This window comes from Astatotilapia calliptera, chromosome 15 (assembly GCF_900246225.1).
Source record: "Astatotilapia calliptera chromosome 15, fAstCal1.2, whole genome shotgun sequence".
NCBI classification, from domain to species: Eukaryota; Metazoa; Chordata; class Actinopteri; order Cichliformes; family Cichlidae; genus Astatotilapia; species Astatotilapia calliptera.
In genome coordinates this window covers 23689842-23702421 of record NC_039316.1, presented here as the reverse complement: position 1 = coordinate 23702421, position 12580 = coordinate 23689842, and the positions used below count along the sequence as shown (strand labels likewise).

The window sequence follows — 12580 nt, the reverse complement described above, 5'->3', positions numbered from 1 at the left end:
TTTCTGTTGTAGGTAGGTGTGAAGGGGAAAATCACACTACGCTGTGCAGAAATGTACTTTATGCCTTTACTTAAATGTAAGTAGTTAATCTGGATTTTTGTTTTTGTGAATTTCTGTGTATGTAAACAGCAACAGATTTGTAATTTCCTCCATATTTATCAAAAACAGGCTGCATGTAATGCCCAACTTGATTCCGTTTAACTGCAAACTGATAGCACACTGATGCCTGATGCAGATGTCCGCTCCTCCATGAGTCTGTTTCTGCCAGAGGTTTTTTCTTCCCACTGTTGCCTCATAGGCAGTCATCCGATTGTTGGGCTTTCTCTCTATTATTGCAGGGTGTTTACCTTACAATGTAAAGCACTCTTAGGTGACTGTTATTGTGATTTAGTACTATATAAATAAAACTGAACTGAACCAATGAGGTTGAAGTGGTTGAACAAAGTGGTTGAAGACCTGGTGCCTGCCTTTGAAGCAACCGCTTCAAAGGCAACGAGCTCATAGTTCATTGTACACAATCACAATAATTTTGGTCGGGCTGTGGTCTCCAACCAACTTTAGCATTAGCAAACTGAAAAATGATCAGTTGAAGTCAAAGTTACGTTTAAAGTGTTTTCCGACTAGAAACTGAAACCCTTCATTGGGCTTTCAGACCTGCTGGTTTATGGCTAACTTTAGCGGTTAGTCTGTTTGTGTTATTGTGTGACTGTGGTGTTCTAACTAAACTAAAATAAACATGTCACAAAGGGCTGTAAGACTATAACTTATGTGGTGAAATGCTCTGAAGCGTAGCCTTTACATAATCAAACAAGATAATAACAATTGGATCGTTTAAGTTATTTGAATCATTTCTAAATTCTGTTAATCGCGTTTTAATTTGTGTTTATTTTTAGAATGTGATTTACTTTGTTGGTAAAACTGGTTCAATACAACAAAAAATGTCTTTTATGAAGAAAGAATCTGTAATCCAAGAATTTATATCATTGTGAAACTACGGGATTGAAATGATATGCTGAGTGCAGCACAAATCTGCAGGACAGTCAGTTTACAATGTCTATGTGTAGAGAGAGAAGTAGCACAGATTTGGATTTATGCAAAAGCCTCTTTTAAACCAAACCAGATGTGTGTATCCCCCGGTATCTTGAGCTCTAGCCAGTAAAAGGAAAACTAGATGCCTCCTCCTCGATAAGGTAAAAACCTCCAGAGTGAAACCTTCACAGTCATTGTTTTCTGTAAAGTCTGTCATCCAGGGACAAAATTACTCTGTCCTTCAGAGAGATTATGTAATCTGTAACATTTAATTTGCTGTTTCTGTCCAGACCAAACATGACAAATTTCTCCAGGGAGCAAAACAGTAAAACTGGACCAACACTGGTAATAAAACTTCATTAATGTCACCCTCAGGCTCATATTCTCTGATAGTGACTCACTCTGAGGTCCGATGTGTCACTGCTGCTGCTGTGATAGAGAGGTGGTGTCATGTTTCAACACGCAGATGCTACTGGTTCGCTTATTGCAGCAGCCAGCACGTCTGTATAAAGTGCTTGATATGTAAATGATCGGAGGACTTAAACAACCCTTCCAAACTGTCACATTTTTAGTCCTTGCTGTCTCATATTTCAGCTTTAACAAACAAAAAAAGTCCAACCGGGTATTTGTGGATCGGTTTCTGGGAATCCAACCCGTAAAACAAAAGGAGCGTCGCCTACCTGAACCTGAGTCACCAACTTCTGCCTGCCATAACCAGTATGTGTGTGTGACAGCTAACCATAATAACCCAACCGCGGAGGGATGGTAAGGGAAAAATATTCCAAGATTTCAACACGACACCATTTCTAAGCAATGAAACGGCGAATGAAACACCATGTACACCGAAAATTAGACAAGGGTTGTGCAAACACCCCCCCACCTAAAACTATCCTGACAGGACAGAAAATATTCAGTTCCAGTTTGGCTGCTGGACCCGTCTGTGGAATTGTTTCCATGCCTCACTCCAGTGGCATCACATGTCAAAACCCCAGGATGCATTTCTGCTGACAGAGCGTGGCATGCCGTGTGGGCAGAAACAAACCCAAGGAACCCAACAGGACATCAAACCACAGAGATGCAGACAAACCAGCAGTTCTGCAAATGCTTGGAGGACTGAGTCTGGGAGGACAGATTCTTCAAACGGTAGTTTTAGAGTTGTTTTCTTCATTGCTATCATTCACTTTCTTCAGCTTCTCTTATGTTCCATCCAATCCTCCAGAGGTAGGAGGTGTGTGTGTGGGGGGTGGGGGTCTGATTTAAAGGTTCTGGCAAATTCTGCAGATTGCAGTACCTTTTCCACGAAGGTTTACCTGGAAGATAGGGTTTCTCTATAAAGTTAATGTATCTGGTGTCAAACTTTAAAAAGAAGCTGTAATTTGTGTGAGTTGAGGGGGTTCATGTTCACTGAAGGCCAGCAAACACACTAAACCTGTGTCTTGGTTGCATTAGAGTGGAGACATAATAAGATGATGATATTATCCTTTATTTATCTCAGCAAAGGCATGAATGTTCTGTTTCTACTTAAGGTTTACTGACAACTCTCCATTAAAACCACGACCTCTGGCCTTTGTTTGCTGCTGGTGATAGATTTAATCTTGTTCAAGTGAAGCTCAGACTTCATCGCTTGTGCAGATTCTCAACAGGTCAAAGTTGCACCTTCAAAGCTCGACTCATTCGCTTCTGACCTGTGGCTCAGATCAGTTTTCTGCGATCAATTTACAAACCAACATTCGCTGATGCTGACATTTTTAAGCAACTTTTTTTCCTCTTCAAGGAAGAGCGTTTCTTTATCCAGACCATTGAGATACCGACAGCAGTTATAAAGTGCCCATACTGTGCTCATTTACAGCCTCATAATTTTTAGTATTTAGTTACAAAAATGTGCAGCAGCACCTGTTTAAAATCATTCTGGAACATTTATATTTTCTCTCGTCTCTTCCAGGCCGCCCCGAAAAGTTCTAAAGCCTGCTCTGACTGACGTGTCTGTCAAATAGCAACATCTGGAGCTGCAGCACTGCCACTTTGAATGACATCTGTTCTGTTTCTTAGTAGTGTGTAATGTTTACTGCAGATAATTCAAAAATCTGATCACAGGCAGGGCGGCAGTGCACCTGTAAATGCTCTCGTTCTGACAACTTACGTGTCTTTCCCTTGTCTGACTGGCGGAGACCTTCTCCTTCGGGGTAAACTGGGACCACGGTCACAGTGTAGGGAGTGTCTGATAGCAGGTTCCTTAGGATGGTGTTGGTGGTGCCGCCGGACACCTGCTCCTGTTCGTACACAGAAACACAGCTGTCAGTCAAAAGAAAGCAGAAGTGGCGGATCTGAGGAGGATCATTCTGGCACTGATTCTGCAGTAATCATCCACAGAAACAGGAAAATTTGACTTTGGTGAAAAACTAGCTGGACCCCTTGTACAGAACATGCAGAGTGATGAGAAACATGACACTGGTTGAATCAGAAACAGCATTAAAAGCAAATGCCGAAGTGTAGGTGGGCTACAAGGCAGCTTGCAGATTTGGGCAAGTTAAAGCAGATTAAATAATTCCTGATATGCAGAAAAAGGCATCTGATGAGCTGATGTGAATCTGCTTTGCCTGTCTGAGCTAATGTCCAGTTTTCCTTTGTGACACATGACAGGACAGGAAGTCAGTGTGATCTCTAACCATGTCCTCGGCGCCTCCGGACGCGGGCACGTAGAAGATGCGGTACTGCCGGACGTTGCCCTCCGCCGGTTCCCAGCGCACCTTCAGGGAGCTGGTGGTGGGATCAGTGACCTGGAGGTTCTTCACTCCACCCAGAGCCTCTGTGAGCACAACATGGTGGTTACATTTCAGACCAGTTTCCTCGAGTGTCAAATGTCACAGAGAAGCAACATCTGCTGAGTTTCATATACCTCTTTAGCTAAACCTCCTGCAACTGCCATGTTGGTTCTTGATATATTAAAGCTGAGTGTTCTCCTCTGGCCAGTATATCTACTCTTACAGAGTAGTTTTGGTTTGGGATGTTTGTCTTCTCTACACTAAACTTCTGGTGTTCAAAGCACCCCAAAAATCTAAAAATTACACTTGAAAGAGTCTTTTTTTTTTTTCAGAAATCATTATCCAGTTATTTAAAAAAAATCTAAAACGTATCTGTGAAAGGTTTTATAAAGGAACTACTTTCTTTCTTTCATCTTTATCCACCTCCCAAAACGGTGTGCAGCCAGCTTACATTACAGCGCACCTTTAAGGTTTGCATCCTGTCATGACCATAAGGCTCTTTTTATGGATAGATTCATAATTTCTACTGCAAAATATAGTTGGTGAGTGTAGTTTTGTGGAAAAAAGTAACTCCTGTATCAAGTCTGTGGATTTTTGAGTCGCAGCCTCGTGAATCCCAGAAAGAGAATTTGATGCACTCACTGGTCTTCCCGTTCTCCGATGCTCGTTTTCCCTCCGTGTCGGGGTAAATGGGAACCAGTGTCACTTTGTACTCAGTATCTGGACGCAGCTCTCTCAGCACTGTGTTGGTCGTAATCCCAGACACCTGAGTCTGTGAAGGGAAAATTAATAAGCAAATATCAGCCACGGATGGGTGACTTTAATGGAATTTATTTATCTCACTACCTGGAGGTGAGAAAATGATCTTACTAAACACTGTCCAGGATTATATTATATAATGTGCTTTAACTTAGTCATTTAAAGTCAGTCAGGGATTCTCACCTGGGACTGAAGCAGCTTTTAAGAGAGATTTTTCCCGCAAACCAGCCACAGACGTTGGCACCTTTGGAAAGTTTGCAGTCCGTGGCTCCAAGCAAGAAACTTACACAAGGCACTTATATTTTTAGGTGCTTTGGACCACAATTCTCAAAATTATACTGTTTTTACTTCGTTTTTGTTTTCAACCAATGTCCATCATTTACTGCCATAAATTTCTAAATACCAAAGAACCCCCACTCTCATGAAATCCAGAATGAATATGGCCATACGGAGCTGCTCCAGCCAAAAAACTCTTTGCATGGGGTAAACATTTTTCTTTAAACAATCTTCATGTTGTTATTTATTTATTTTATAGATTTAGTTCCACATTGAGACTTCCGTGAGCTATTTCACGACAGCTGCCGTTTGGAATTTCTGTGACGGTGAAACCAGAAACTAAAGGACATTCAGTGTCTCCTCATGGTTGACTGCTTCTGAATGGTGCAGGGAGTCCCTGACAAAAACAAAGGAGCGATCTGTGTTATTCTGAAGTATAACTTCATCATCTCAGATTTTGAATCGAGGCAAGGATTAAGCCTTCTGCTCTTGTCTGTGTTTGGCTGTTTCAGCTGTAACTCAGCTTCCTGGTCATCTCACTAACAGATGTTTGGGGCCAGTCATTGTCTCCATTTCTGGTTTTAGACACTTCTTCTTCACATGGGTGCCTTTGAACATTTTTATTAGTCAGGTTTCTTTCTTATTTTTATCCTCTTTGGCCACCTCACTCCGAGATGTAGAGGTCAGCACAGCTGGATTAACAGGAAGTGAACAGGCTCCCTGATGATCAGCTCTTCTCTGTCTCCACTTACTCATTTGTTTAAATTTTCCCAGAACTCTTGAAATCAGCTCACACGTAGCGTGAGAATGAAACTAGCATCATTTATTCTAATACTGTAAAAAATAAAAACCCCAAACAGAAACACGCACTTCGACGGTTTTACGGGTTTGGATAAACTAACTTGAACTGTTTGCTCACGTCAGCTCGTCGCAGTCTCTCATTCTCTGCTAATGTTCTAGGCATCAACTCGCAAACAAAGACGCTATAAAACTATAGAAGAATTAAGTGATTAGCGGCACATAAAATATCCTGTGGCGTTTTAATTTGTGCTCCCAGTGAGAATTCTGATTGTGTTTTCTGTGTCATGAAAGGAAGATGCTATAAGGCTTTGATGCACTCGTGTGCTCCCGAGAAAAGTCTGAACTCAGCTGAATTTAGTCAAATTTGATTCATCTTTCATCATAACAGGTTTGACATTTATAACAGAAATAATTGAAAAACCCGCAGCTGCTAACATTTATGAAAACCGGACCTGCCTTCTTTGATAGGATTATGAGGTCAGTAAAAGCTTACCACGCTCTCCTGTCCTCCAGCGGCGGGGACGTAGATGATCTGGTACTGTCTGACGTCGCCCTCAGCCGGGTCCCAGCGGACCCTCAGTGAGTTGACGGTGGGGTCGGTCACCTGGAGATTCTTCACTCCGCCCAGAGCCTCTGAAACAGACGGGACACATCACAGCCTGACACGATGCGGGCGGGTGGAGTTCACCTCATCAGGACAGACCAGATGTTCCAAAGCCGGGGAGGCTGTCAGTCACAGAGGAGTCTTCTTTCCTTCCTGTGCCTGTCTAAACTTTCTGGTATTCCATAAAGAAACCCTATTAAACTGTTTTTTAGACATTAAAGAATTCCTCCAATAAAAAAAAAGTTTAAATAACTGCTGCAAATAACCCTTAGCGTTTGTTTTATCCTGCAGGGTGCTCCAGATGGATGCGTTTGCCACATCAGGAGTGTCCAGATGTGTCAGACTCAGGGAAGTTGCCTAAACTTTCTGGCATTCATTTGCAAGCCACAAGCGTTTATATAAACAGGGACTATTTTCTTGCTGTCTGGCTGAAAACATCAGACCTTTAAGGTGGTTTTTCTCATGATTTGACTGCAAACCTTACATTGCTGGCAGGTTTTCCACACAGCTGGTAAAAATGATGGTTTAAAAAAAGGACATTATTGGAAAGAACACTTAAATAAAAGCACTTTTAGTTGGTGGTGTGTGCTATGAGTCAGCTTACTCTTCATGACTCTGGCTGTAAGTGTCAGATGGTTCTGGTAATGCAGGACAGATAGAAATCGAAGGAAGTACCTCAAGCTTATCTGTAAAGACTTTCTGCTAGAAAGCATCAATCAAGTTTATGTGTGGTCAAAACATCGACCTCTAGTGATACAACAAGAAAAGATTTTTAACAGAAGACAAAATAAACTTCTGAGAAATGCAGAAGATGATGATCGCATATTTGACAAAACTGTCATCTGTCTTCACTGGCTGTGATTCATTTGGTCTTACTGTGTAGTGAAAAGTGTGGTAAACCCACAAAAACAGAGGAAAAACTCATATATGATGATGGGAAACCCAGTGTGTCAGTCCAAAGACACGACACAGGCGATGTAGTGGAGATGTTACTTATGGAGAGATGGGCAGCAGTAGCATATTGTTTTACTTTTCATTCATTTTCTGTTTTTTTCTGTCTCTGTAAAAATGACCTCCCCGGTGTCTGTGAGTGTTTCCGTCATGTGCTGCGCTGTAATAAAAAAAAAGTTCAAATACAGACAAAGATCCCGTAAATAAATAAGTCTTGCAAACAATAGCACGAAAAGAATCAATTTTATAGATGCAATAAAACACGCGTTCTTTGGAGAGGGCTCTCGAACGCACCATCAGGGACAGATTATCAAAGCAGTCCAAACTAATAACTGCATAACCGCTGCTGGATGGTGAATATGAAAACATGTGGGATCGCTGGGGAAATACTCAGAAAGGGCGGGGCCTAAGTGGAAATGGCTAATAAAAAAAACTGCCTTTTGATTCTCATGCCATCAACGGTTGCCCAGGTGGACAGGCCAAAACCTTCCTACGGTGCAATAAACGTCTGTAAGTGTGTTTTATGTTGATGTAGTGGTTCCATGTTGGTGCAAAGAAATGTCATGTGATTTCCTCTGCAATCGAATTTCCCCACATCTGTCTAAAACGACAGAAATCCTGAAACGTCTATAAAAATTGGATGTAGTGACATCACCCATTGGTTGTGAAGTCCTGTTCAGAAGCCTCGAGGTCATCATTTCCTCCAGGTCTGACTGTGACGTGCTCACTGCCTGCAAACACTGCTAACACTGAGGATTTAAAATGCCAGGACTAAAACCTTCAGGTAATGCCATCTTTTACACACTCTGTGGTTTAAGAAAATCCCACTGTTCCTTTTTGGTCCTGTCTGTCTGTCTGTCTGAAACAAGATTTGGTCATCTGACTCTTTGGAGCAACGCACACATGCCTCCAGGAATCTAAAAAATGCTGCTCCCCTTTGTGAAAACCCTGAGTGATCCACTCACTTGTCTTTCCCTTCTCCTCCTGCCTTATGCCCTCCACGTCTGGGTAGACTGGAACGACCGCCACCTTGTACGCGGTGTCAGGGTCCAGGTTCCTCAGGATGGTGGTGGTGGTGCCACCAGACACCTCCTCCTGTTCAACAAAGTGCCAAAGCCTTCATTAGCAGATTACCTGATTACTATTACTTTTACTGGGTATTTGAACCAAGATAAGACCCTGAAATTGGTCCATAAAACAGTTTGTTTGTTTTGTACCATGCGTTCTTCTCCTCCTGGTTGGGGCGTGTAGAAGACCTTGTAGGTCCGGACGTTGCCCACTGCTGGATCCCAGCGCACTGTCAAAGTGTTGATGGTTGGGTCGATCACCTTCAAGTTCTTTACTCCACCCAAAGGATCTGAGAAGGAGGAAAAGGCACTTAGCGCTTACATGGTATCTAAAATATCCCTGAATATTTCCTACCTGCATCCAGCCCTAGGGACTCAAATATTTTTAGATTTAAACTTGAATTGTCTTTAGATTATTCCCAACATCAAATCAAGTTCATGCTTGATTCTTGAAAGAAGCTGAGCAAGAAAAACGCTGTTTAACTCTGAGAACTGTGATTTCTATAAAGGGTCATTAGGACTCCAGCTATGCCTGATTTAAATTTGCTGGATTGTACCTTCAGTGTGGCCTCCTTTTCCATCTCTAGACACTGGTGCCATTCATAAATCACTGCCTGACTCTGATGTCCAGGTTCACTGCTGTCGTTGAGAGCATTACAAAGACCCAGAAACCTAACAGCAGCCTTTCAGGCCACAGCGTCCAAGCCTGAAGTCGGTGCATGCGCTCAAGATTTAGCATTAGTCGTTTCTGAACATTCCCCTTCCATTAAATTCAGGTGAATGCTGCCATGAAGGGAAAATCAGGTTAATGTAAATGCAATGACTGCTGCTTTTTAATGGTGGAATTTAACACAGGCTATGTCGGTGATAAATCTGATATAAGTCTGTGATTTGTATGTGATATATGTGTGTGATATATCGGGTTTAGTCTTCAACGCTGGCACAAAAAGAAAATGCCCACTTGGGTTTAACAGCCTGACTAAGCTGCCATTATTTTAGTGTTTCCATTTAGCCTTGGATGTTAAAGAAACTTTGTTAACCATCTGAAGTACTTTCATTATTTAGGATGATTTCAAGTAAACTGCTGGCTTTCCCACAAAAACCATCTGACAGAAATCTTCAGTTTTATATTTATGTCTCTGTTTTTCTCTCGTCACTTCATATTTTAACATTTCAGAGTTTCCAACTGTAATCAGACATCTTCATTAGGTCTTGGGTCCATGTAGATGTAGCAGCTCATTATTTTTCCAAATAAGACAAAAAACCGAGTAAAATTACTTCAAACCACAAGTTTTAGCTGTAAATCAGTCAGCAGGACTCACTTGTCTTCCCATTTTCGGACATGGACTTTCCCTCCATCTCGGGGTAGACGGGCACCACGGTGACAGTGTACTCTGTGTTTGGATCCAGGTTCTTGAGCACCGTGCTGGTGGCGGTTCCAGGAACCGAGTCCTGAGTTGGGGGGAGGAAGAAACGACTTTGAACTGGATGAACTCCTTGATCTGGAGAACAAATGAGTGCTTTGGCAGCCGCAGACAGATTCTCAGAATGAGCAATGTCACCGTTTAATGTTTTCTTGGACGCAGCTTCACTCAGTATCAGGAACAGTTAAGACTCGGAGATAAAGATGGATTTCTGCACAGGGCTACCACTTTAAAGGCTGTCCTGGGACAGGATAGAGCTTCAGATAGAAAAAATGAGAGCAAGTCTTCCTTTGCATGCACTCCTTCAGGCCTCTGCTGCACTTTCAAAATTCTACTTCTTCTTTGTCCATTTAATCGAATTTTCCTAAAATGTGCCAACACGCTGAGATAATGAAATAAAACAAATCAAATCATCTTATTTTACGACATCTTCTGACATAACCTTTGGGGTAATGAAACTAAACAAGATATCACCACAACTTCACAGAAAATAGTCAAACTTTCTCCTGACTCAATAGATCTCATTTCTCTGTCAAATGTTTTCCATTATTTGCAAGAAAACATCTTTTTTTTTTAAAAAGGCAACAACATCATCTGGTGGTTTTCATCTTTTGATATCGTGATCTTACAACTTTTCCCAACACAAGAACGCTCTGGTGTGTAACTGCCTTGGAAACGACCTCACGCCGCTGACTCGACGCCACAGTGAGAGCCAAAAGGGAAAAATAAGATCTGCTCACATGGCTACCTGATCTCCCCTTAAAGACGAGACTCCTAACTTTGATTCATCAGAGGTCCAATTTTACACACACAGGAGCACTTTGCACTGGCTTTTTGCCCACAAGGATTTTTAAAGTAATTAAAGTAAGAAGAAACTTCCACATCCTTACCACATCCTGCTCTCCTCCAGCTGTGGGCACCCAGATTACGATGTACTCGCGCACATTCCCTTCCGGTGGCAGCCAGCGAACGTTCAAGGTGCTGGTGGTGGGATCGGTCACCTGCAGGTTCCTCACAAAGCCCAGTGGCTCTGAACAGAAGTACAGCCAGAACAGGAAGTCAGTCAGTGCCTGGATCTGAGTGACATATCTTTAGTGTAGTCAGAGGTTAAGTGGTTTCTGGTGATAAGTTTCAAATCTTTAAATAGGGAACTTTGTGAAGCTGTACAAACGTTTGAAAGAGGAAATCCTGCAGTATGCCCTCAGTCTGCACCTCTGACCCTGGAGTAACGACACTCGATGGAAAAGTCTACAAAGTACGTTTAATGTTACGAATGATATGCCGCAAGTACTGTCCTTAAAAATGTTGCATGTGAATCACTGATCGCTATGGTAGATCTACCATCACTATTCTAACCTGTGAAGATGGCAGACTGCCTTCAGATTTTCCCGTCAGTGACAGAAAATATTCCGTTAACGTGATGTCTAGTCTGGACTGGCTTGAAGGCCGGGATCAGCATTGGCCCGGCTCTCTGCTCTCTGAACCCATTATTTCCAGTGGTTTGTACCTTGCTTCGTCATTTTTCACTGCTTTTTTAAGCTTTCATTGCTATTCACTGTGACAAACACCCACATGGCCAATGCAAACGAGGCATCCCGCCAGGTGAGGGAGGCAAAATGGAAAAAAATGGGATATTCTGTGTCTTTGAATTTGCTTTGGCCAGGATGAATGCCCAACTGGAAACAGGTCTCTATTTAACATGTTATAAGATAATACATAGCGCAGGTCGGCTATGTGTTCCTCTGAAAACGTTGTAATCTGCTAAAAATGTTCCTTATTGATGTATTGTGGCAAAGAGCAGTAAGCCAAAACCGAGCCAGTTTTCCTCCTCAGTCAACTTTTAGTTCAGTCAGACTCTGTTTAATTGTTTCTTTAAGGCTCGGGTGTTTTTTAATGTCCTTCTGAGCACATTTCTAAACATACTATGGGTGTCACGTGACCTCAAGCCTCGATACTCACTTGTCTTGCCAGTCTCAGACAGGCTTGGTCCGTCTCCCTCGGCGTAGACGGGGACCACGGTGACGGTGTAGCGGGTGTCCGGCAGCAGTTTATTCATGATGAATGTGGTGGTACTCTCAGACACGGTCTCCTACGAAAAGATGCATCAGATTTATCCTGAAACTAAATCCCAGAGAGTCCATATGTTTGACCTCAACAAGGTCAAAACACAAATAAAAGTCTTCCTGAGAAAGTGTCTGAGTCTCATGAAAATAGTAAATTAGCTTACCTTAATGCCTAACATGGGAATTTTTAAAAGCTGAAATATTTCTTGTGTTTTAAAAGGAAAATCCCTTTTTTGTTTTTAAAGCAGAAGAATCTTCTGAAACAACCTGTGGATCATCACAAGGCCTTTTCTACAGTGGTCCAGTTTTTATTCCGCTTTCAGGAGTGGTTTGAAAAACATCTAAACACTAGACATATTTCTACGTTCCTCCAGTTTTTTATTTATTGCATTTTCTGAAATGTTGCTTTAGTTTCCTTGTTGTTGTTGTTTTCAAGGCCACCGTAGACCAGCAGAAACAAATAACACCTTTAACACCTGTTCCTCTGGTAAATATTTCTTCCCGCTATTTACAGTTTATTTGACATTTTGTGTGCGCAGCATTTTGGTTTGTGAGACGAAACCACGCGAGCAGCAGTCAGATTCTTTTGGTCGAGCAGTTTGAAATTCCTTTGCAAAACTAACGTTGACGTGCTAATTGAGGGGTGAAGGTTGTGCAATCGACAACGATAAATGAGCCGCTTCTGAGGAGACAAACCCGAGTGGCCAAATCATCTGTCGGCTGCGTTCGCAGCTGTTATTTAGTGCTGATGGCACTGCAGAAATATAAAACCCACAAACATGTCATACAACAATGCGAGCTTCACGTTGCCAGAAAGGATTTAGACGGTTTTGTGTGGCAACTG

At 42.2% G+C, this 12580-nt stretch overlaps 1 protein-coding gene across 4 annotated transcripts in view; it reads right to left on the bottom strand.

The window, feature by feature from the left end:
• Window positions 1-12580, bottom strand: part of col12a1b (collagen, type XII, alpha 1b) — a 150111-nt gene that overhangs the window by 60700 nt on the left and 76831 nt on the right. For all 4 annotated transcript variants that reach the window (XM_026194796.1, XM_026194793.1, XM_026194795.1 and 1 more), the window contains 9 exons: window positions 11633-11762; window positions 10564-10703; window positions 9572-9701; window positions 8400-8539; window positions 8148-8277; window positions 6121-6260; window positions 4434-4563; window positions 3696-3835; window positions 3170-3299 (listed from right to left, as the gene is read on the bottom strand). In XM_026194796.1, the coding sequence (XP_026050581.1) occupies window positions 3170-3299; window positions 3696-3835; window positions 4434-4563; window positions 6121-6260; window positions 8148-8277; window positions 8400-8539; window positions 9572-9701; window positions 10564-10703; window positions 11633-11762 (1210 nt within the window). The remainder of the gene's footprint in view (window positions 1-3169; window positions 3300-3695; window positions 3836-4433; window positions 4564-6120; window positions 6261-8147; window positions 8278-8399; window positions 8540-9571; window positions 9702-10563; window positions 10704-11632; window positions 11763-12580) is intronic.